Raw genomic sequence first — 24,420 nt, 5'->3', positions numbered from 1 at the left:
AACCCCACTGTCCCCTCTTGAAGGAGTAATGGCCAGATCACACTCTGTCATTCTGTGTTTGAAATCAGGACTGGTTTTCCCCCGGCAGACACACATATTTAGCTGGATCCGCACTTCTGTTTTTCAAATTTCTGTATTATTTCCTTACTGTCTGCTCTCAGCTGGGCAATGTTGAACAGCTTTCTATCATTAGCAAACTTTGTCTTCTCCCCCCTTTTTCCAGATCCAGATATGTAGAAATCTAACTAGGGATTTGGACACAAATAAATGCCCAAACCATGCAATGTAAATAGAGACAAGTTTGAAAATTACTTGGACTTAAGCATCAAGGGCAGAATCTTCAGAACTAAGGAAAATAAACACCCTGAATCATAACTCAGTTTTTATGACTAGGGCATCTTTTTCCACTTATTCAGAAGAACACAATTGGAGAAGTGAAACCAAAAAACAACCACTGGTATAAACTATATTCTTCTGCTCTTTTCCCGGTCTGTGGTGTCTCCACATAGTCTGTGATGCTGGTCATCTTCATGACCTCTCCTTTATGACTGTTTTCTTTCCCAAGGTGATGACCCTGCTATCTCAGCTCCAGGGCCTGGCAGGAAAGCAACAGTCTGGGACACAAGGAACGATGAGTGGAAGGAAGGGCACAATGGGGGAAACTTGGTCAGCATCTGAGTACTCTGCAGCTTCTAAGATTTGGACAGAACCTGTACACGACCACCCAAAATAAGCTCTCCACTGGAAAAAGCTGTTCCTTAGACTTATTAACAGAAGGCCAAAAACTATGTAAGAAATGGCCCTTTACAGCATCTGCCAGCCTCACCAGGACATCCTTTCTTTGCTTCTCAGTGCTCTCGAGTTTCCTTTCCAAAGATGCCACCTCTTGATGTAGAGTCACAGCCTCCTCCTTCAGAGCAGCTGCCTCTTCCTGCAGGGCAGCTTCTAGAGAGTTCTTCTTGCGTTCTGCCATCTGTGTCTCTGAAGCAGTAAAGGTGAAGGAGAAGGTGAAAAGCAAAGCAAAACCAAACTGATTTGCATCCTACAGAGAAAACACCATTTTCTTAACTGTCTGTCTGTATTTTCCAGGCCCTAAGCCCACAATGACTCTCAAAGCGGACATAAATAAAGGAAACTTTCAGGCAGAGAAGAAAAGAAGAATGAAAGTGTTAGAAGAATACAAAAAACGTGTTTGCTCTTCTGCCTGTTGAAAGGCCAGGGCTAAGGGTGCACAGCACATCACCCACAGTGTTAGAAGCAGGTTGAACCGACATAGATGAAACCAGGACAGAGACAACAGGTGAGAGTCAGATCTAGTGTCCTAAAGGAAAAAGAAGCAAAAGTGAAGACTGACTGTGACACAGTTAATTGACCAGGAAGACTCAGGAGATGTTAGAGAAAAGAACAGATGTCAATGTCGTGCTTGACGATGCACTTTGGTGTTTGTCCAACATAATGCCAGGGGAATACGTTGTGCACTGGCAGAAAAAAGAAAGGAATTCAGTGATACCAGGACAACAGCAAGGCAAGAACAATGGAGCATCACGCCAGATCTGAAACCAGAAGGACTACAGGCAGACAGGATCTAAAACTAAACTAATAGCTGAAACTAACTGACAGGGACTAAAGAGGGAAAAAACTAATTGGACAGGCAGGATCCATCCAGCGGCAGAATTTGAAGCATATAAGCTGTTATCATATGTAACGTATGTAGTAAAAACTACAGATGTTCCAGAAAAAAGTGATGATCTAAAGCCTGGAAAACTCTCCTGTAAAGAGTTTGAAAAATGATCAGCAGTTCCATCTCAGAGAGGGATCTTAAAGAAATACTAAACAGGTAAAGGCACAACATGAGCAGGCGAGAGCCTGTGGGAAGGCAATGAGCCAAGCCCACACCTCCCTGTTCCCGTCGTCTGAGACAAGGAAAACTGTCCTGATGTGGAGAGTGGGAAAGCAGTGAGAGAGGAAGGAGCAGGGATGCCTGTCCAAATACGATATAGAGAGGCCAATAGCCCCGGAGGCTCCGGGATGGCCTGGAGAGGAAGAGGTGACTAGTTACACGTGAAAAGCCGTTTATAGGTAAACCAAATGTGAACACGTTAGCAAAGGCATAAGTAAGAAGTGGCTACGGAACAGACACCAAATCAATATCAGCAAGAAAACAGTAAGAAAGATGCAGTAGCACTAGGTACCAGAGAACCAGGAAAAGCAGCAGTGGAAGCGATGCTGTTAACACAGGAGCTCAACACTGAACTAATCCTCTGTGAATCTGCCGTGTAAGAGGCAAAGGAAGTCAATAACAACACGGCTTTTGGCAACTTGGTGCTCGTAAAGAGCATATGGAGGAAAGATGCTGTGAGGCATCAGGCTACACCTACTGAGCAGTGACACACAACCCGAAAGGCACCACCTGGGCACATGTATCACCAGGAGCACAGCTGGGTGCTCTGCACTGCATTTTTCTTCTCCTCTTCCCATCTCCAGGCACTGCCCTTTTCCACTGTGTGGTATCAGAGATCCTGCTGCTGAGAAAGGACAGGGCCAGCAGGTTGGAAAGGAGAAGCCGTACCTTCCCGGCTTTGAGCCAACTGTGTCTGCAGCTCCTGACTGTGGGCACTCAAATGGTCCCTCTCCGCTTGCCTCTTGCTCAGCTCCAGCTCCAAGTCCTGTATCTTCTGCCTTGCATCATTCTGCAAGAAGATAAGAATCATCTCCCAGAGCCACTGCTGGCAGGAGACAAAGAGGCACAAACACTAAGGCAGAAATAGCCAAGGTGGGAGAGGGCAGCTGGACAGTAACGGTAGATGTGATCAGGATTGTCCCTTCTCCCCATGGCAAGCCAACGCGGCCTACGAGAATTTACACCCGCTCCAGCCTGGGCACTCGGCCTGTCTGTTCAGTCCAGCAGGACTAGATTTCTGGGTGCGCTAGATACACGTTACCAGATCTTGCTGAGTCTGCTTCAGGTGCTGACGCAGGTCTTGTAGGGCTGCTGCGACGCTGTCCACTGTGACCTCTGCAGGGAGGGCCCTGGCCTGAGAAACATCACCCTGTTCTGAAGAAAGAAGCCATTCTGTTCCAAGCTTTAATGGAAGGGTCTCCAACAAACAAGGCTGCTCTATATCCAGGAGAAGGTGGCAGTGCCTTTGACATCATTCTAGACCTCACATTACAGCAAAACATGTGCCACAGGCTAACATTATTCTGATGACCACTACTGTCAGCGCTGCCCCAAAGAAAAACGTGCATGCCCTATGACTGATGTGACTTGTGCCCTACTTCATTTGATGCTGGTCATTTCTCCATGTGCAAACATGGACTTGTCTCTCTGCAGGGATGTCAGGCTTTCCAGACTTCCCAAAGCCTGAGTCAGCCTACACTGAAAGGATGCGTCTATCCTATCAGGATAACAAAGAACCACTCCTCCCTCCGCCTGCTCTCCTGTCCGTGCTCTAGAGACGTGCTCACCCACTTCCCACACTTGCCTGAACTCCCAGTGACTAAGTCTCTGCTGTCACAGATCATGCGGTGCAGAACCAAGTGCAGCTTGTCCAGCTGCGATCGGGCTTCCCGGTGGGCACCGTCCGCCTGCTGGCACGCCGTGGCCAACGCCTTCGCTCTGTTCTCTGTGCTACAAAGCCTCAAATGCAGATCAGACATCTCAGCCTCCAACATGCGCAAAGAGTCCCTCAAGCACTGTTCGCCCGCTCGGGACTCCTCCAGATCCTGTACCAGCTGCTTCTCTCGAGTCGCCAGGGCAGCCTCCTTCTCCAAAACCACATCCTGCAGTGACCGCACCTGTAACACAGACACACGGAGCCTCAGGGACAGCACAACGAAGGAGAAATTCCTTCAAGCAAAAACCACACAGTAAACAGAAGGCACCAAGCCAAGGATTCAAGCTGGGCAAAATAAGCTAGAAACAGGTATCTGGAGGCTTAAGGAGACCAAAGGAAGTTTTCCCATTCCTAAAGGAATGGTTGAACTGTCTGGCTTTCTTGCTTTCCAACCTCAGAAATGAAGGCAGAGGGGAGGGTGGGTGTCTGTGTGAGAGAAGAGGAGGGTGAGGGTGGGTGGTGGGCAGGCTGAGGTGGCAGATTGAGCATCTCCGCACGGAGAGCAGGGCTGCCAGGGATGGGTGGGGGACAATCAGCACCCTTTCTGGTGCATCTGCAAAATGACAGAGGAACTGGCTGAGATGGAAGTGCCTTCCACAGACTGCGATAACCGCTTCTGTTTCACCAGATCGCCCAGTGCCCAACAGAGGCAGAAACACCATCTGGGGACGACATTCGTAACAGATACTGAGAAGCTCCAAAGGAGTCCTCTGTTTGTCCTCAGAGATTTAATGCTGTGAACCATGAGAGAACAGGGCAAAACAGGCAGAAGAGAGCAGATCCAGCCTTGACCTCAATGTGCAGAGTCTCTGGGCAGAACACAGAAGGAGCATATGTTGTTGGGAGGGGAAACAAGTTGGGGCCTACAAGCTGAAGGTGGTACTCTGTTCCTGGAGAAGAGGATGCTGTAAGTCACCTGGTTGTTGAGCTCTTGTATTTCTCTTCTGTGGTCTGAATGGAGCTGCTGAGCTTGGTGAAGAGCAGAAAGAAGCTGAGAAACCTCGTTGTGCTGGGCAAGGCTGTTTTCTTCCAGGGTTCTGAGGCTCAGTTCCTTCTCTTCCAGAGACAGAGTCAGCCTGAAAGAGAGAGCATGCAACTCATTACTGCATGATATAACATTTAATAAACGCATAGGACTTCCAGGACCAAGGGGGTGCTTTGTCTGCTGAGGTTTGTCTAAACAAAGAGGCTGCTTGTTCAGTCCTGTGCCAAGCTGCCAGTCACACCCCATTGTGTGCCCACGACACTTGTTCCCACAGAAGAAAAGTGAATTACTGGCTAAATACCCTATCTTTTCTGAAATGGGAATGTGAATATAAATGTAACAAGGTCTTGAAATGAAAACATTGGGGAAGAGGAAAATGTTTCTGTCGACTAATGAGACTCCAAGGGAGAAGTTCTGTCAATAATGAAGAGACACTTCTTCCCCCGCCTGTGTGGCCTGATAGAACAGCAGTAACTGACAGCAAGGTGATCTTTGGGGAGTTACGTCAGATGTGACAGCACCCATTTTACTTTCGGCTAGAGAAACAAAGGCTGATACTAGAAATGGTGATGGAGGCTTGGAGGATGCAGGATACCTCACAGGCGAAGCAAGAGTGCAGTGCCTTTTATTTCTCTGCTTCAATACAGATCTGTGTTAAAGACTGGCAGGACTTTGCCAGGTGAAGTCACCTACCTACACTTGCTCTTCTTTCTTGCATTCCTTGGACAGTCAGTAGCACCTGTAACTGTTGAGGCTCTTTTGAGGAATGAGGAAACAGATGGCAATAAGAAACATTTCTGTTTCTTGTGGGCCTCACAGGGGAATCCGTCTTAGCTCAAAATCATGGGTTTAGGATGGCTTCTGCCAAGCAAAGGGATCAGGATGGAAGACGGATACAGATCCCGAATGTTTAAAGTTTACTGGACCCAACGTGGAGCTGATGGATCTATCTAGCTCATTATACTGCAGCTCATCCCATCTCCTTTGGTGTGTTTCAGGTTTGAAACCCCTGCAAGTCTCATGTAACAGTATTAACATGCTGAACTAACAAAAGAACATCTCCTTTTAAGGAAAGGACTACTCCAAAAGCCATTTCTTCAGAAAAACTGTAAGTAAAGGATTAAAGGAAAACAAAACAAAAGACAACATCCAGAGAATGAAACATCTGCATGGATAGTTCAGAACTCTGCTTTGTAGGAAATGTTGCCAGGGCCACTTGTAAATGCAAAGATCTGAAAGAAGGAATCCACTAAACAGAATGGAGAGTCTCAAGAGCTTTCACCTACCTGGCTTTGTCACTCTCTAGAACCTTCAACAAAGCCTGAAATTCCGTGTTGTGACGCTCTACTTCTTCCCATTGACTCCTTTCCTCCTCCAATGACTGCAGACGCGCTTGCAGCTCCTCGTTCTGATGTTCTGCCTCCTCCCACTGACTCCTCTTCTCCTCCAGGATCTTCTGGAGGTGCTCAACCTCCAGCACCTTCTGCCTTGACAGTTCCTGTGCCTCACTCAGATCTTGCTGAGCTTTGCAGCCAATCACTTGCTGGGTCTCTTCGGAGGCTGCCAGCTGAGCTTTCAACTCTTCCACCTAAAATAAAATATAACAAAGCAGTCAAAGACTACAGCTTGTCACTGTCAGCCGTATCATGTACTGTGAGGAAAGAGAAAGGACAACTTCAAATTTCACCCTGTCTTGACAATACCCGATTCACAACGGATAGAGCTGACTTGCTTAAACATCTAAGTGGGCCACCATATTCATCTAAAAAAACACCTTAAAAAACAAGGCCAGAAGTAACAGGCCAGCAGAAATCCATTTTGACGATCGCTGGCACAGGCAAATGCACCAGCCCGTCTGTTGAGGGCAGCAGCTGAGATTCACCTGACCAGCGAGTCTCCTTCAGACCAGCCGAGATGGACAGCATGGGCCAGTGCAGGCAGAGGGACTGCCCCACCAGCCTGCTGCTCTGCGATGAGAGGGCAAAAAGTGGAGAGACCACCTGCTTGATAAGCGGAGTATCTACTGCTGCCTCAGTCACCTGGTTTTGTAGAGCATCCCTCTGCTGCAGAAGCACTTCCATTTCCTCTTTGGCGGTTTGGAATTCTACCTCGTGCCTCTTCTCCATTGCCCTGATCTTGCTCTGAGCTTCCTCCAGCTCTGTTTGCAGCTTTTCTGTGACATTCTGTGAACACGAATGGAGAGCAAGTTACTGGAACCTGCCATTAGGTCCAGCTTTTTCCTCTTCCTGCCTCAAAATCCCATTCATTCAGCCACTTCTTTCTGCTTTTCTACCCAGCGCTGCTTGCACTGTCACCCTCCTTCCTCTTGCTCCTCTCTGGAGCTGACCAGGCCCTGTGCTTTCAGTGCCTGCAGTAGTCCTTGCCTGCTCAGTCCCAGCACTGAGCTTTTCTGTCCTTCTTGCTGCCCTTCCCTCTCTTCCCTGGCTCTCTCAGCCCCTCTCAGCTCACACCCCGTTGCCAACAGCCTGTTCCTTCAACACCCCAACCAGGCAGACTCACCTGCCCCTTCTCTCGCTGCTCTTTCATCTGCTGCCTGAGCTGCTCTACCCGCTGGCAGGCGTCTGTGAGCTCTCCCTGAGTCTGGAGGAGCGTCTCCAGTAAAGAATTCTTCTCACGCTCCTTTTCCAGCACGGCCTGCACAGAAATAAAGAACAAACGGGTTTAAACTTCCCTCACAAAAGGTCTGTGCCAAGACTCCAAGGCCGACGGGCTCACACGTTCTCCAGGCGCTGTGCTGCTGCTCTCCTGGGTCATTCTCTGCCCATGGGGAGACGCGGCTTCCTAAGGGACATTGGCAGGATAAACAGGGTCCCTCCAGGACTGAATTCACAACAAACTCTTAGTCAGCTCACAAGAAAACGTGTGGCATTTCTCAAGTGTCTCACCTTGCTGGTGAGGGGATCCCTCATCTTCTGCTGCTCCTGTTTGCCTTTTCATGGTGGCTTTTGCCCCCAGTCAGCAGCAGAGAAAATGCAAGGCTGCCAGAGGGCTGCAGCCAGAGCTCCTTCAGAAAACTCATGGATTGTGAGTGGGGTTGGGTGAAAATCAGTTCAGTTTTAGGGTACTCAGTAGACTTTGGATCAGAACTGCCATTACAGGGACACACGGTCATCTCCGAGCGCTGCCCTGTCCTGTCAGTACCTGCAGACACAGCTGGGGGTTCTGCTGTCCCTGGGCACTCTGCATACAGGACCTTGGGCAGGACACAAGCGCTGCCAGTGGCCCCAGCCATCTCCCACAGCTCCAGCCTCGCAAAAACACACAATTCTCCCTTCTCAGCCTTTACCTCTCGCTCAGCATTTTCACGTCTGGTTTGTTCCTCTTGTTGTTGAGCTTGCACGGCAGCAACTTTCTGCTCCATGTCCAACAGCTGCTTCTCGTGCTCCCTCTCTGTCTCTGCCTTCTCCTGTTGCCATCGCTCCAGCAGCTCCTGCAGCTCTGACTGGTGCCCTTCCCGCGCGCGTGCCTGAGGACGGGAGGACAACACTTCAGGATGGAGCCCCAGCCAAGCTCCTCAAAACATGGGAAGCTTCACCCTCCTTTGGGGTTCAGGCCCAAAGAAAACCCCTCTGTCCACCGAGAAAGGGCAGCAAGAAAGGAACAAAGTTCCCGTGACTGCAGCTGGCAGGAGGGTCAGGACTCTGCCCCATGGGAGACGGGAGGCTGGTAAGAGCCCCCCTGTGCTGCCACGCTCTGCGTGGGACGCCCAACCTGCCCTTGAACTCGTCTCATGTCCACACTCAATCTGTGGCTGCATTTCCTGTCCCAGCACAGTCCTGTGGGCTCCACGTGCCTTTGAGTACAAGCTCAAGGAACTAAAACGCCTCGTTTCCTACCAGGTCTTGCAGAAGCCTCTGTATTTCTGCTTCATGATCGCTCTGCCGAAGTCTGAGGGTATCGTCATGCTGCTGTTCTCTCCATAAGAGCTGTTGTGCCGTGTTCTCCTGTTCCTGCCTCAGGAGAGATCTCTCTGCTTCCAGCTCACGTTGAAGACACTTCACTTCCCCTGCAGACCCCACAAATGGCAAGAGTCAGAGTCTACCCAGACCCTGGTTCTGGCCTTACTGACCTTCAGCCCTTGGAGTTTCAGTGCTGGAGGGAACTGTTCCAGCTCCTTCACTCCTCACAAGCACCACGGACAGAGAGCTGGTTTTATACCATCTCGTCTAGGCAGGGGATCACCAGAAACAAAGCACATGGGCCATCACCTTGTATCACCTCCTTGGCCTGCGTGACGATGTGAAGTCGCATCTCCAGCTGACTCCGGGCGATCTCCAGCTGAGATACGCGCTGCTGAGCCTCAAACAGGCTGCGCTCCAGGGTCTCCTTCACCGGCCTGCAGGTTGTGGACACGGAGAGAAATGAGCTTCTTGCTCCTGACACCCACAGGGAGGGATCCCAGTGACAAGTGGTTCCAGATCCCTGCCCCTGAGAACGGAAAAGGGGTTGCATGGACACCCGTGCACAGAAAGCATATTTCTACCATTTAAATAGCAATGCGGGCCCCTCCGAGGGAACGCCCAGGCTTTCCTTAGGACCCAGCGTAACACAGCAAGCCCAGCCGAATTTCATCCTGACAGCCAAATCTGAAATGGCTGCTGCCTGATCGATGGCACACAGGTAGCAGTTTTCCTGACAACGTCTGTGCCAGCCAGCAAAGGCCCAACCTCTGCTCACAGGTCCAGCACTTCCAATTGCTCTGCAGGGGGACACAATAAGCGGGTTATTTTCCCCTCAAGTTTCTTCCCTGTTCTGTCCCTGGAAGGTGAGAACATCCGCGAAGCACAGAGGACAGAAGAAAGCCCCGTGCAATGCTGACCAGCTCTGTAATTCCCAACAGCGAGTCATGTCCTGCCCAGGGTTCCTCCCCCTTTACCTGGCCTCTGCCAGCTGCTCGGAAAGGCCTTGTCTGTCCCGCTCCACGGCTGCCAGGCGCAGCTCCAGGGCAGCCTTCTCCTGCACCAGCACCTCCTTCTCTTCACACACCTTGGCCAGTGCGAGCCCTTGGCGAGAGGACTCCTGGCGCAACTGCTCCAGACCAGTGCTGGCCGACTCTTGCTGCCGGGACACCTGGAACGGGACAAACCGCAGCTGGAGCCCTTTCTGTGCAGCCGTGTGCAGAGCAGCCAGCGCCGCTGGCCAGCGGGCGGGAGGAGAAAGAGCTCCTGTCCCGGGGGCTCCAAGTGTGAGAGCAGCTGCTGGTCCCGCACCGAGAGCCTGGGCTGCCAAAAGGCGCTGGCCCCGCTCACTGGCAAGTGATGTGCAAGGCCAGACTGGGCTGCCTGGGACCAGCTGTGGCCCCCCCAGTGCCCAGTGCAGGGGACGGTCACTGCCCTGCTCCTGCTGGCCACACCAGTGCTGGGACAAGCCAGGCTGCTCTTGGCCTTCTTGGCCACCTGGGCACAGGCCGCCTCATGTTCAGCCGCTGCCGACTGGATTCTGCCTCAGAAAAAGGATTCAGAGCTACACAGTTTGTTTCTTTTGCCACAGGTGACAGGAGTCGCCCCGCTCTGATCCACAGACAACACGATCACCTCTTTGCAGCTCAGCAAAAGCCACAGAAGAGGCCAACACGGACCAGAGGATTAAAAGAATCCACAGAAGCAGAGGACAGCGCAGAGAACTGCAGAACTGCTCCGCAAGCCATCAACACGGTGCCAAAAAGAAGGGAACAAACCCCCTGCCCTCCAGGGCTCCCGAGTGTCTCCTTGACACAAACCCTGCAGCAGCCAGCAGACACAGCTTCACTCAGCCAAGCAGCCAAACGCCCACCCACAAGCACCAGCTTCTTGGTCTCACCTCACTGAGCTGCTCTTGGGTTTCTTCCTTCTCCTCTGCCAGTCTCCTCAGCTGCACCCGCAGCCCCTCCTGCTGCTCCTCTGCTTCCTGCAGCAGCTGCTCCAGCTGGGCTTTCTCTGCACAGAGCTCTGCCTTGGTTCTTTCACACCAGCTCAGCTGCTCCTGCTCACAGACTCTTGCTCTCTCCAGCTCGGCCACTTTCTCTGACACAACCTCATTCTCTTGCTCCAGCTACAACCACAGAAGCAGAGAGCACATCAAAGACAGGAACATTTCCTACGAGGGAGCTTTGGCTTGGACAGGACAAGGAACAACATTTGCACAGCCAGCCAGTCCTACTGCTGGAAGGCAAGAAGGCTGAGAAGCAGCAGCAGCTGGAGACAAACAGCTGGCAAGAGCTTTGGCAACTCTGCTCACCTGCAGCACAAGGTTGTTCAGCTGCACTTTCTCCACTGCAAGAGCTTCATTGATACTGCTCATGTTGGCTGCTGCAGCACGGAGATCAGCTATTTCAACACTCAGGCTCTTCTGAGTCCTGGTCAATTCTGCCACCGACTGCTTGGCCTGCAGAGACAAAAGAACAACGTGACAACAAGGGCAGGAACATCCCTGACTCCCAGCAGCAACTCCCCATCCCCTGGTTGTCTCTGACACGCTCCCAGTTCACGCTCCCAATGAGCACATGGGGACTGAACACCCCAAACAGCCTGTGTGCTCTGATCCCCATTTCCCAAGAAGGACAACAACGGTTTCCCTGTCTTCTCCTGCCAGGAACAGCACCTGTGCTGGTCCTGCTGTCACAGCTCCCTCTCCCACAGGTGCTCCCTAGGAATAAGGTGACCGCACCTTCTCCAGGGCCGTGGTCAGCTCGTGTTTCTCTTGCTCCAGCAGATCCCTCTGAAGCTGCGACTCCTCCAGCGTCTCTCTCGCCACTACCAGCTCACTCTGCAATAACGAATGTTTTCCTTCGAGTGCAGCAAAGTCCTTCAGCCTGGGAGACGGGGAAAGACAATCAAGTTCTTAATCCAAAAGCACTGTCATGTCCAACCCAAGAGTACCTACTATGTCCAGATATGGCAGTTGGAGGGATTTCCAACAGCTTTCTATTTTCACCTAAGGAACGCTGGAATTTCCTGCCTAGAGCCACATCACTCTTTGCCATTGATGTGGGTGAAACATTTGTCACTGAGAAAGTAAAACAAGCTTCCAGAAATCACAGAACCTTTCCAAGCAGCTCAGGTACTCTCAAGGGCTTCCTGCCTGTTAGTTCTCTCCTCCATCTTGGATCCATTGGATCCAAGACTTGCCAAGTTCTCCTTTGGGTACGACAGACTCTGCTCAGGCTGGGAATGATTTCTGTGAAGCTCAGGCACAAAGCACACGGAGGCAGCTCTGCTGGATGGCAGCAGGCAGCCAGCCCTGCCCGCGGGCTCCCTTCACCCTTCTGTGCTGCAAATGACGAGCAGGCACAACTCAGCCTTGTGCGCTGGGCTCCTCATGTCCAGCCATGCCCACCCCTGCCCAGAGAAAGCTCGAATGCTCACAGCAGCTCCTGCTCACGACGCGCTCTCTCCATCGCCTGCTGCTGCTCCACCTTGTCCCCCTGGGCTGAGTCTTCCTTCAGCTGCAGCTCCGTGTTCCTTTGACGCAGACGCGAGGCTTCTTGCTCCGTTACTTCCAGCTGCTGCTGTAGCTCGTCCCTGGTTGTCTCCAGGTTGGCACAGTCACTGCAGAGACAAGGCTCCGTTACAAGAATGAAGAGGCCGGAAGAGTCACAGATCCCGTTTTCCTCATCCCAGGATGGAGCTGTGGGGAGCACGGGGAGGAAGAACTTGCTCTTCCCCTCCCAAGGTAACTGAAGAGGGAAGCAGAACGGCAGGCGGGCTGCTGCCTTCATCCAGCGAGAAGCGGTGCCTGGGAAAGGGCACCCGAAGAGCAGAATGCAGACGCAGCGTGTCGAGGCAGAGGCGCCTCGTATGCCAGCATCGCTCTGAATCGCCCAGCCAGCCTTGGGAGGCACAGCCGAGCAGGAAAAGCAGTGACAGGAGGATGCTGTGGTGCCAAACAGAGGCACGCACGAGGCAGGGCAGGCAAGTTCTCTGCCCAGAACAGCTCTGAGCTCCCGAACTGGAAGCAGATTGCCTCTAGACCGCAGGAGAAGGAGGAAACACTCACCTTCTGAGCGCTTCCACCAGAGACTGGAGGTGCTGCCGCTGGCTGCTGGACGTGGCGCATTCCTCCTGCAGCTGCTCAAGCCTCTGCTGCAGCTTCCTGCACTTCTCTTCCTGCTGCCTGTGCTGCTGCAGCAGGGAATCGATAGAGTCCTGCCTGGCAGAAAGCTCTTTGTGTAGGGCCTGCAAGCAACGGGCAGGGAAAGAGCACAAACAAGCAGTGAGGAGCAGCCAAGGCGGCTGCAGACAGCCGGGAGAAGCAGCGAGCAGAGAGACGGCTCCACTGAAGGCAAAAGCTGGGAGCGGGGGTGGAGATCAAGGAGAGCAAAGCGGCAGAACACAGAGCTGGGGAGGGGGGCCGGGCAACAGGGTCCCAAGAGTGGGAAGGCTGCAAAGACACTGGCTGAACTGGCCAAGGACATGGAAAGGGTCCAAGCCAAGTGGGGCATGAGCGGCTGAGCCTGTGGCCAGTGCTGCAGACAAGCAGACATTCTCACCCGTGTTGCTCCTCGCCTCCTTGCCAGCGCCTCCTGAACCAAGGCAAAGGCCTGCTCTGCCCCGCCGGAGCTCAGGACAGAGGGGATGGTGCTGGGCTCTGCCTGCTGGGAACTGTCAGGGCAGATCACGCTGGCCGTGCTGTCACTGGCATCCAACACCACCTGAAAGCCCACAGCAAGCTGTTACGCTCTGCTCGGTCTACTTGTCTTGCTTTCTCTATCTCTCCTTTGGCCCCCACTTCACCCTCGAGTCATCGAAACCTCAGTTCTCCCATCTCTTCAGTCAACAAAGAAGTTTTGTTCCTGTGGCCACAAGTGCTCCAGGGATTTCTGCACACAGCCACAAAACCACAAAGAAACAAGAATGCAGTGGCCCAAGGCTGCTCGAACGCTCAGTGTCTTGAAGCTCTTGGAAATGACTTTGGTCTCCTTTTTTAGACTGGAAGGGGAAGGGGGCAGTGCCAGGCAGGTCAGTGCTGAGCAGGGGCATGGACACCAAACTTGAGGAGGTGCTCGGCAGCGAGATTCCTCAGACTGCGCCACGAAGTGAAAGGCCCAACCAACCATACCTGAAGTGCTTCTACACTAACGTGCGCAGCATGAGGAACAAGCAAGATGAACTAGGAGCCTTAGCTTGGTCCCAGGGATACAACAGAATTGGCAGTAGCAAAACCTGGTGGGATGAATCCTGTGACTGGTATGCCATGATGGTTGCTACAGACTCTTCAGAAGGGACAGGCAGGGTAGGAGAGGTGAGGGGGTGGCACTGTATGTAGCAGGGGGGCTGGAGTGCATGGAGCTGGCAGTTGCTGATGGCAAAGCTGAGAGCCTCTGGGTAAGGATTAAGGGTCAGACAAATAAAGCAGATGTCATCATTGGTGTCTACTACAGGCCACCCAGCCAGGATGACAACGCTGATGAGTTATTCTTTAAGGAACGAAGCGAAGCCTCCAAGTTATCTGCCCTTGTCCTTTCGGGGGACTTCAACTTGTCAGGTGTCAACTGGGAGTATCACACATCTGGCACCAACAGGTCCAGAACATTCCTGGAGCATCTGGGTGGTAACTTCTTGCTGCAGGTACTAAGGGAACCAGCGGGGAAAGGTGCCTTCCAAGATTTTATTCTCACTAACAGAGAGGGTCTAATGGGACAAGTGGCGACTGGTGGCTCCCTTGGCCACAGCGACCACAAAGCTGTCAGGTTCAAAATCTTTGCTAATGGAAGGAAAACTGCCAGCAAGACCTTAACACTGGATATGAGAAGAGCAGACTTCAGGCTGCTCAGAGAACTACTTAGTAAGATGCCCTGGGAAGAAGCTTTTTGAAGGTATTGGGGTCTATCAGTGTTGGTTGTTTTTCAAGTTCCACCTACTAAGAGCACAGGACCAGGCCATTCCAAATGCCAAAAATCTAGCACGCAAGGCAAAAAGACAGCTTGGTTGAGCAGAGATCTTCTTCTTGAAATACAGTGAAAAAACAAATGACATGGTCAGTGGAAGCAAGGTCAGGCAACTTGGGAGCACTACAGAGATGCTGCTCGCCACTGTAGGGAGGAAACTGGCACTGCCAAAGCTCAATCAGAATTGAAGCTGGCCAGTACTGTGAAGGACAATAAAAAAGGCTTTTTAAAATATATTAATGGTCAAAGGTAAAGTAGAAATAACATGGACCCATTAACTGATGAGCATGGTCACCTTATTAACAGTGACATAGGCAAAGCTGAGACATTTAATGCTTTCTTCTCCCCAGTCTTCAACATTGATGATGGACTTGGGGGCCCACACAACCCTGGGCTAGAAAGCCATGACTGTGAGAACGAGAACCTCCCAATCAATCCAGAACTTGTACGGGATTTGCTCCTCCAGCTGGACCCCTATAAACCGATGGGGCCTGATGGGATTCATCCAAAGATGCTTAAAGAACTGGCTCATGTCATAGCAAGACCTCTCTCCACGATTTTTCAACGCTCCTGGGAATCTGGAGAGGTCCTGGGTGACTGGAAGCTGGCGAATGTTGTCCCAATCTACAAGAAGGGCAACAGGGATGGTCCTAGCAACTACAGGGCTGTCAGCATCACTGCTGTGCCTGGCAAAATCATGGAGAAGATTGTTCTGGGAGCTATTGAAAAACATCTGGATGACAGCGCAGTCACTGGTCCCAGCCAGCACAGGTTCATGAGAGGAAAGTCTTGCTTGACAAACTTAATTTTGTTCTACGACAAGGAAGGTTACCTGCCTAGCTGACCAAGGGAAGCCCATCAATGTGATCTTTTTGGATTTCAGTAAAGCCTTTGATAGTGTCTCTCACAGCCTCCTTGTGGACAAGATGTCCCTCACACAGCTGGGAAAACACATAGTGCAGTGGGTGAGCAATTGGCTGACGGGCCGGGCTCAAAGGGTTCTAGTAAATGGGGTTATGTCAGGCTGGAGAACTGTCACTAGTGGGTTCCACAGGGATCCATCTTAGGGCCAGCACTCTTCAATGTCTTGTTAGATGGCTTAGACTCGGGACTTGAGGGATTGCTTAGCAAGTTTGCTGATGACACTAAATTTGGCGTAGCTGTCAACACTCTGGAGGGCAGAGAGGCCCTGCAGAGGGATCTGCACAAACTGGAGAACTGGGCAATCACCAACCACATGAAGTTCAACAAAGGCAAGTGCCGGACTTTGCACCTTTGACACGGCAACCCTGGCTGTAAATACAGACTGGGGGATGAGGTGCTGGAGAGCAGCTCCACAGAGAGGGATGTGGGGGTTCTGTTCAACGGAAAGCTGAACATGAGCCAACAGTGTCCCTGGAGCCAAGAGGGACCCGTGTCCTGGTGCATCCAGCACAGCACGGCCAGCCGGGCAGGAGGGGATTGTCCCGCTCTGCTCTGTGCTGGGGAGGCCTCACCTGGAGCATTCACTGTGTGCAGGGCTGGGGACACGGGAGAAAAGGAGATAAAGCTGCAGGAGAGTGTCCAGAGGAGGAACACCAAGTTCGTGAAGGGTTTGGAGTGAAGCCGTGTGAGGAGCGGCTGAAGCCCCTGGGTCTGTTCAGCTGGAGCAGAGCAGACTGAGGGCAGAGCTCATGGGCTGCAGGTTCCTCAGCAGGAGCAGGAGGGGCAGGCTGAGCTCTGCTCTGTGACAGTGACAGAGCCCAGGGAATGGCAGAAGATGTGCCAGAGAGGGTCAGTGGGACATGAGGAAAAGGTTCTTCACCCAGAGGTGCTGGACACTGAACAGGCTCCCCAGGGAGGTGTCACGGCCCCAACCTGACAGTGTTCAAGAGACTGGACAACGTCCTCAGACACACGGGGTGACCTGTGGGGTGTCCTGCGCAGGGACAGGAGCTGGATTCGATGATCCTTTGGGGTCCCTTCCAGCTCAGGACATTCCATGATTCTTAGAGCCACACACAGGAGCACCAGATCAACACTGGAAACAGCCATGAAAGAAAACATTAACACTGCCCAGGGAAGAGGGAAACTGAGGAATACTGGAAAAGAGCCATGAAAAAGCTCATGTTTATAATGACTCTGCACAGTAGCCCAAGAGGACAACAGTGACTCCATCAGGAAAAAAACCTGACTTTGAGAGGGGCTGATTAACCCCCTCCACAGAGTGAAGATTAGAACTAAGTTAAAGTTCCCCCTAAACAGTTAAACCAGTTGGATTCTGGGGAGATAATGGTCAGTGAATGTCGAGTGAAGGAGCAGAGTTGGCAAGCACATCAACTGAGCCAGTGACCTTTTATGAAATCTGAGGAACAAGAGTCATTGCTCAAGGAGGGCGGGGGAAGCCTCCGGGCAACCCTGGAATACAAATGTCCAGTAGCCAATTCTGAAAGCGCAGCCCAAGAGAGACCTGAGCGGGACGGTGCAGGCAAAGGCGCTTTCTGAAACTTCTAGTGACTCAGCTCAAGAGTCACAGGACAGCCAGCTCGGACGTTCTAACAGGGGGTACGAAACTAAACAGCCAGTAGCAGTTACCACAGACAGTACCCAACATGGATCTCTGTTCCCCAGGCGGGGCTATTGCCTTCCTCAAGCACTTTGAAATCACGTTTACAGGGATGTGGTCCCAGCTCTGCACTCACCTCAGTTATATCTTTTATGAGCTTTTGCAGGGACAGGTTCTCCTCTTTAGCACTTTTACTCCACAGAACTTCATGTTCTTTCTCTAACCGACCGGCTTCCTGAGAACAGAAGAAGGAAAGGGTGGGCAGGGCAGAGCTGTTCCCATCCTCAGCAGCACTGCCATGCCCAGAAGCCTCAGCCCTCGGGATTCCAGTACCTTCCTTCCCACATCTATTCCACTTCTTCCTCACTGAAACTAAGAGGAGAAAGACCAACAGCTCTTTTTCATAGACTGCCAGGAAGCTGTCAGTTCAAGGAACTTTGATCCCAGGCACAACAGCCTTGGTGCAACCCCTGAGGAAGACACCGGAGCTGTCTGCAGCTCCCCTGCCGCTGCTGCGCCTGGACTGACTCCAGCTGTGCCAAACACACAAGGAACATTCTGGCAATGTCCCTGATGTTCCCCTACAGGTGGCATCTCTACCACACCTTCTGCTGAGGAAACCACACCTCTGTGTGCTACGGCTGGGGAGCAGACACTGGGCTGTCTCCCAGATCAAGGGAAAACACACCAGAATCTCCACAGTGTCCTGAAGCGTTTTCATGATCTTCTCTTTCTCCTCGTTCTGCTTCTGGGACTGTACAAGCAAGGCCGAGAGCTCCATCACCCTGAGAAGAGAAGGTCCCCGTGCCACTCCAAAAGCACAGCACACCATCGCCTGGGAAAGAGCTGAGCAGCTCCCAGAGGCACAGCAGACAAAGTTCAACCCAGAAAATACAGCAAAGGCAGCGTCCAGCTCTACGGGGTAATGAGCTTGAGGGTGCCAAATGGCACCTCTTGCCACCAAGGTCTGCACTCAGTCTTGCAAGGAACCGTCAGCACAGAGGAGCTACGCTGCTTATGATGCTCCTGTGCACATTCCTCCCAACTGCTTTAGCGCAGCCCCGGGGAGCAACGGGGCTGTACAGAGACAGAGCTCTCTTTATGCTGCTCTCCATTTCTCACCAAGAATCAGCTAACAGCAAAAACACTGTGCTATGCAATCTCTTTGCCAGTCTGGTCTTATTCAGAAGAGCTTCTGTCAATCTGACGGTTTTTCTGTCCCTTCTGTATAAAACAACAGTTTGACCAGGCACAGAAACAGGGCTGTGCAGAATCCGTGTGTTTAAAACGTGAACACAGCTCATCTACGAACCACAGCAGCAGCCACAAAAGATCATGTTGGTAACAGCAAAGTTTAAAACAGCTTCACCTGTCCTGAAGCTCCTTCTTCTCCAGGTCTCCCTTGGCTTGTAAGCACATCACCGCCTGAGTCTTCTGGTTTCTATCCTGTTCCACTTGCTGCTCTGTCTGACCCCTCACGACAGCTCTGCCCAGCGTGAGGGACTCCCAGAACTGGACACCAGAGGTTGGACGGGAGCAGCTCACGAGCACAGCTCCAGAAAGCCTCATGTGCTCTGCCTTCAGCTCGGACAAATCTCTGAAGAAGAATCAAGAAAGAGACCGTGTTCGCAGCACCATCTCTATCAGCTCACTCGCTTCTGAAGCGCATCATTGTGCACCGGTCCCAGCTGGCAGGAAAGGTGACATCTTGGCTGGGACGAGCCACTCATCTGGCACTTTGGGACCAGGACACAGCAGGACAGTTGAGCGATGAGTCTGTTTTCTCCTCAGAGATGAGAAGAAATGTGTGGGACAGCCAGAAGGCCTCAAGGACCTCCAATGACTCTGACTGACTGTTGCTGCTGCTCTAGCTTATTAACATACTCTCATTCAGTGAGATATAAGGCAGATTTGTACCTTTCTGTTAAAGGGACTGCTCTACGTGCTGCACGCACAGCTGTGGGGAGTCTCTTTCCAGCATGTCCATGTGTGCCCGTACCCAAGTTAATGTGCCCAAACGTCACCACAGGCAAGTTCATCTGCTCAGGGCCTCGGCATTGCCCACAGCCCGAGCCCCTCCGTCTGGTCTGAAAACCCGCATCAAACCAAATCATTCCAAAGACAGCTAAACAGCTTCATGGCTTCATTGCTTCAGCCTCTCAAAGGAGAAATCATGGCTTGAGCCACAATTACCGTAGCACGGAGGCTCACCCAGCAGGTGTGAAGGAAGCTACAGCTTTCCTGCAAGAGCTCTGGCCTTCCCTTGTACTCACCGGTCAGTGGCAGTCTTCATCTCCAGGAACTGGCGGCGGAAGGTCACCACCTGGCACCACAGGCTGAGGAGACGCTGATGTTCACCCCTGACGTAGCTCTCATGCACCTAAACGTGCCAAGACAAAAAGAAATGCCAGTCCAGCCTTCGCCAACTCTGCACGAGTCTTTCAGAGAGGAGAGAGCGCAACCCCCAGCACCAGGTCTCCTCCATCTCCCAGCCCTGTCTTCTGCCCCTCAGCACCAGCACAGCTCAGCAGAGCCACCGCTGCCACACAGCAAGTCCTCTCGGCCAGAAATCAAACCCATTCTCACGCCGCTCTGGCATCACGGCTGACGAGCCCGTAGCCTTTCCTTACCTCGCGCTCACGGCGCCATTCACTCTCCTTCAAGCCCAGCTCCTCCCGGGCCCTCATCCAATCCGCCGTCAGTTTTCCAACATCTTCTTTGAGGGCTGAATTAACCTCACTGGCTTTATCGAGCTGCTCCCGCAGGAGAGCGTTCACTTCTGCCAGATTCTCACACCTGGGCAAGGGAGAAACAGCAGAGAGGTCGCTCAACAACTGCTGCCCACAAGCAGCAGCCCCGGGATTTCCCAGCTCCCTCAGCACTGACTTTGTTGTCAGACTCAGAGGCAGCAAAAGCACTTCCTGGCATTAACTGAGATCTCTCTGGGATGGCCAACTCAGCTGCTTCTCCCGGCTTTAAGCCTTCCATTGCCATCCACAGGTTCGGTTCTCCCCTCCTCTCAACTCTGATGATGCCCACAGTGAACATCTTGCCTCCCCGCCGTGCTGTCTGATCACTGCATCATCACCTTTCTCTACCACTGTCCTGAGCCCTCCCCTACTGAACCCTGGAGCACCTGAGGCTGGAAAGGGACCTTTGGAGCTCACCTGGAACAACCCCCTGCTCAGAACAGAGCCATTCTGCACACAACACTGTCACTGCACCACAGAAAACACATCATGGACCTTTCTCCTGTCACAGCGGCTCGTCCAGCCGCTTCCCTTGGGGAGAGCAGGTGGCTCTGGCAGGTTTTCCCTCCCCTCCATGAGCATCCAGGATACCGGCTATGAGGGAACGCTTCTTCCTTGTACCTTTGCTGCTCCTCTTCCAGCTGCAGCAGTGCTTTCTCCAGGCTGTGGTCTTCTGTGGCTTCCCACCTGCCGGGGAGAGATCCCTGAGGCAGAAAGGAAAAGATGAGTCAAATTCTTGTGTTCCCTTCACTACTGTCAGCATCCATCGCTCTCCCCTCCATTTGTTGGTATCTCTGGAGCTCGTGGCTTCTTCCAGGCATAACAGTGTCGTGACAGCAGAGAGGAAGGGGAAGGGTGTCACTGCAGGTGACAGCTCTGCTCAGTCTCCCACTGTCGCACTCTCACAGCCCGGGATCCTCCGCTCAGGACCACAAGCGCTCACTTGCACTTGAAGCCCAGGAATGCTCTCCGCTCTCCTACTGTCCCTCTCCCAGGGTTACTTTAGCCGCGAAGCAGAAAGAAAAGCACAGAAGAGCCAGCTCTGTGTGCTGAACGCCAGCATTCCCGCCTGCCGAAATGCCGTGTTCCAGACGGTTCTTTTTCAGAGACAGCCCCACAACGCAACAGGCAGCACAGCCCTCTCCTGAGACCAAGCACAGCGCGTTACCCCAGCAGGAAAGCGCTCTCTCACAAAACTAAAATCCTTCTTGCTGGGGATTTCTGGACTGGCATTTCTGGGACTACTGGCCGCTCCAAGAATGGCAACTGCACACACACTGACGGGCAGAATCACAGCGCTTCCCGAAACCCTCCGGTAGCAAAAGCCTGTTTTCCTGCCCCTGTCACTCTGGAGAGGTGTTTTTTGCCGGCGTTAACGAATGCCACGTGCGCTGTCTGTAGTCAGCAGCCTGCACACTCACCCCTCCTGCCTCCACCTGCTGCTCCAGCTCTCGGCACCGAGTCCGGTACTGCAGGACCTGCGTGGATACGGAGAATGAAGATGAGCGATGCAGCTTCTCCCAGACGCGGCTCCTCCCGCATCCCCTTTTCTCTCAGTCTTTGCAGCCCGAGCACAGAACGTTTCACGGCGCTGCTGATACAGCAACGCGAAGTCGTGACCACACGGGGAAGCTTCACCTTCTGTGATCTTCAGGCCAGCCAGCCAGGGTTTCTGTCGCACACAGCACTGTCTGCTCATGCTAAGGCAGCGCTGGCCAGCAGAACCTGCCCCATGGGCAGCCGGACCCCAACTCGAGATTCCCAAGGGGGAAAGGTCCCCCGGGCCCTGAAGGGAGGGCAGGGAGGGAGTTTGCACGTCGCTTCTCAGGCTCCGCCGAGCAGGTCAGCTCTGCCCCAGCCCCGCTCAGCCGCTGCACAACGCGGTTTCTGTGCAGCTGCACAAGAGCCGCCCGGGCCCGTTCGCCGGCCGGGCAGCGGCAGCGAAGGCGGCCAAGGGCTGCCGAGCGGCTCGGGGCTGCCAGCGGGGGAAGCAGCGCCCAGCACGCCTGGGCGGGCCGGGAGGAGCGGGGCGGCTCCCGGGGCCTCCCCCGAGCTCCGGGCTGGGCACCGTCCCGCCCGCGGCAGCCCCGGGGAGGAACCCGCTGGGGCCGCGCGTTCCCCCCGACATCGCCGCGGCCCAGCGCCCTCTCGGGGCGGCTCCGACAGCCCGGCCCCAGCACCGCGGCCCGGCCCCGGGCAGCTCCCCCCGGGCAGGCGCCCCCGCTCCTCACCTTCGCCTGCAGCTTCCGCACCACCAGCGCCTGCCGGTGCTGCGCCTCCTGCGAGCTCTGCAGCCGGCGCCGCAGGGAGTCCTGCCTCGGCGCCGCCTCCTCAGCCCCCGTCGCCATGACCTGCTCGGCAGCCGGGCCCGCCACTCGCGGCTCCGCCCCCGCCCGGCCCCGCGGCGGCACAGCCGGCACAGCCGGGGCGGCTCGGGGCGGCGCTTCCCTTCCCGCCTCTCACGGACGGGCCGGGGTGCTGCCCTGTGAGAGGCCGCCCCGGCCGCGCTTTGCTGCACCGCGGGTGTCTGGGCCCCCACCCGCTGCCGCGGGGTTTCTGCTGGGCATGAGGAGAAACTCTGATTCTGTAAAGTCCTTTGAGAGCAGAGAAACCCGCACACCCCCCTCACCCAGCGTATGGCACGACGAAAGTACCTGAACGGCAGCAGGCGTCCCTAAGACATGATCTCGGAGCTTTTGCAGCAAAAGCCAGACCACTAAATGGCAGCGAGGGCAGCGCCAGGTGCCGCAGCCTTCCCGGGCCGGTGTGGGACCGTGTCCTGCGCGGAGCGGCCGGGGAAGGGCGGCAGCGAGCAGGCGGTGCGGGCGGTGCAGCCATTGCCCGCCGCTAGCGCTGGGGGTGACTCTCTGCAGTTCCAGTTTGTATCTTATTGTCCTCTCTTGACTATTACGGCTCTCTAGATAATCATCTCCAATACAGTGAAGGCCTAAATATAGTTGAGGTGGATTCAGCTCTATGTGTTTTAATATAGGTGAAGCAACCTTAGAAATCTGGGCAAAACTAAAAATATTCAGAACTGGGGGTAGCATCTTGTGAATAAGTTATTGCAAGAAAGGATTTCGGGGATGAGCTCTGAAAACCTGCTTTACACAAAGCAGCTGGGGGAGTTGTAGCTTATTGATCAGAAGATGAAGGAAGAGGTTAATTTAAAGCTATATATTCCTGTCAAATTAGACAAATATAGAGATGAAATCAAATCTTTGAAACTGCAGCTAGGCAGGTTCAATCCATAAATGTGATGCCCTCCATATACAAGCGGTGCTGCTGGGTGAGTGGATCACTTTACACTGTCACGACTTTTCATTTCATCCTGAACTTAAGTGCTGCTCTGCAAGAGCTCAGAGCCTCTGCCGGCGTCTGGGCACCATGTCGCTCTGTCTCCAAAGGGACTCGCTGTCAGAGTCACAGCAAGCAGCTGGATGGCTCCAACCATGCGCTGTGGCATCCTCTGACAGGTGAAGCAGGTGATGTGAGCTTTCCCCAAGAAGGAGCTGCTGCTGCTGCAGCACCAGGTAGGACTTCACCTGGCTGGAGCTGAGCAGCAGTGCTGCATCCAAATGACAAACATCTACAGGTAGCAACATGATCCTCAGGTGTGTGCTTCAGGAAGCACATCAGGTGTTAGTGTGGGCTGTGCCCAAGCATTAAAGAATATCGACAGAAGCCAGCATCCTGGGAGGGCCCCATGCACCGTGGCTCCAGGGTCTAACTCATCACATGGAAATATGGTGACCTGGGCAGGACCTCAAGGGGTTAGCAACTTTTTCAACACTGTGAAAGGATCCTTTGGCTCCCCAGAGTCACAGAATCCCAGAATGTCAGGGTCGGAAGGGACCTGGAAAGCTCATCCAGTGCAGTCCCCCCATGGAGCAGGAACACCCAGATGAGGTTACACAGGAAGGTGTCCAGGTGGGTTGGAATGTCTGCACAGAAGGAGACTCCACAACCCCCCTGGGCAGCCTGGGCCAGGCTCTGCCACCCTCACCGTTATGATGTTTCTTCTCAAATTTAAGCGGAACCTACCGTGTTCCAGTTTGTACCCATTGCCCCTTGTCCTGTCACTGGTTGTCACCCAGAAGAGCCTGGCTCCATCCTCCTGACACTCCCCCTTTCCATATTGATCCCCATGAATGAGTCCCCCCTCAGTCTCCTCTTGTCCAGCTCCAGAGCCCCAGCTCCCTCAGCCTTTCCTCACATGGGAGATGCTCCACTCCCTTCAGCATCTTGGTGGCTGCGCTGGACTCTCTCCAGCAGTTCCCTGGATGTCCAGAGGGACTCGCCAAAATTGTCTGCTCGAGAAGGTGGCACAGCTCATGTAGACATAATGCTAGGCTCTGGAGAACAGAAGACAATGCACTTTCACAGAGCAGGGACCCAGTTAGTCCTCCCTTTGCGAATCCCCACGCACACTGTGTGAGGAGCTGCCTGTGCAGAATGGGCCAAGAAGGACGAGTGGGCTGTGTGAATGAAGCCACTCCGCTGGTACACGTAAGCTTGGCCAGTGGTGAGAAAAGGCCTTGACCATCTCTTCCACTCTGTCCTACTTAGATCTAAAGCCTGCGCCAGACTGGGGGTTTCCATGTATATATTGAAGACACCAGTTGAGTTTGAGCTCA

At 53.4% G+C, this 24,420-nt stretch overlaps 1 protein-coding gene across 8 annotated transcripts in view; it reads right to left on the bottom strand.

Moving 5' to 3' along the window:
- Nucleotides 1-22,167, bottom strand: part of CEP250 (centrosomal protein 250) — a 31,826-nt gene extending 9,659 nt beyond the window's left edge. For 4 of the 8 annotated variants that reach the window (XR_010466666.1, XR_010466667.1, XM_065032608.1 and 1 more), the window contains exons 1-26: nucleotides 22,015-22,167; nucleotides 21,205-21,261; nucleotides 20,405-20,487; nucleotides 19,664-19,829; nucleotides 19,307-19,413; nucleotides 18,403-18,630; nucleotides 17,722-17,818; nucleotides 17,170-17,268; nucleotides 13,091-13,252; nucleotides 12,598-12,776; nucleotides 11,967-12,149; nucleotides 11,269-11,413; nucleotides 10,840-10,986; nucleotides 10,423-10,653; nucleotides 9,500-9,693; nucleotides 8,832-8,959; nucleotides 8,460-8,629; nucleotides 7,910-8,089; nucleotides 7,123-7,257; nucleotides 6,642-6,785; nucleotides 5,889-6,190; nucleotides 4,534-4,693; nucleotides 3,486-3,798; nucleotides 2,943-3,055; nucleotides 2,570-2,690; nucleotides 827-981 (exon numbers count right to left, since the gene is read on the bottom strand). Coding sequence is in view for 6 of the 8 variants with exons in the window: in XM_065032608.1 (XP_064888680.1) it covers nucleotides 827-981; nucleotides 2,570-2,690; nucleotides 2,943-3,055; nucleotides 3,486-3,798; nucleotides 4,534-4,693; nucleotides 5,889-6,190; nucleotides 6,642-6,785; nucleotides 7,123-7,257; nucleotides 7,910-8,089; nucleotides 8,460-8,629; nucleotides 8,832-8,959; nucleotides 9,500-9,693; nucleotides 10,423-10,653; nucleotides 10,840-10,986; nucleotides 11,269-11,413; nucleotides 11,967-12,149; nucleotides 12,598-12,776; nucleotides 13,091-13,252; nucleotides 17,170-17,268; nucleotides 17,722-17,818; nucleotides 18,403-18,630; nucleotides 19,307-19,413; nucleotides 19,664-19,829; nucleotides 20,405-20,487; nucleotides 21,205-21,261; nucleotides 22,015-22,131 (4,116 nt within the window). In the remaining 2 variants the exon portion in view is untranslated. Of the gene's footprint in view, nucleotides 1-826; nucleotides 982-2,569; nucleotides 2,691-2,942; nucleotides 3,056-3,485; nucleotides 3,799-4,533; nucleotides 4,694-5,888; nucleotides 6,191-6,641; nucleotides 6,786-7,122; nucleotides 7,258-7,909; nucleotides 8,090-8,459; nucleotides 8,630-8,831; nucleotides 8,960-9,499; nucleotides 9,694-10,422; nucleotides 10,654-10,839; nucleotides 10,987-11,268; nucleotides 11,414-11,966; nucleotides 12,150-12,597; nucleotides 12,777-13,090; nucleotides 13,253-17,169; nucleotides 17,269-17,721; nucleotides 17,819-18,402; nucleotides 18,631-19,306; nucleotides 19,414-19,663; nucleotides 19,830-20,404; nucleotides 20,488-21,204; nucleotides 21,262-21,421; nucleotides 21,658-22,014 lie in introns of those variants that run through there. The other 4 variants (XM_065032611.1, XM_065032612.1, XM_065032610.1 and 1 more) reach the window with 3 other exon arrangements.
- Between the last annotated feature and the right edge of the window lie 2,253 nt (nucleotides 22,168-24,420).

This window comes from Columba livia, chromosome 16, assembly GCF_036013475.1.
Source record: "Columba livia isolate bColLiv1 breed racing homer chromosome 16, bColLiv1.pat.W.v2, whole genome shotgun sequence".
Classification (NCBI taxonomy): domain Eukaryota; kingdom Metazoa; phylum Chordata; class Aves; order Columbiformes; family Columbidae; genus Columba; species Columba livia.
This window is presented reverse-complemented; position numbering and strand designations above follow the sequence as displayed.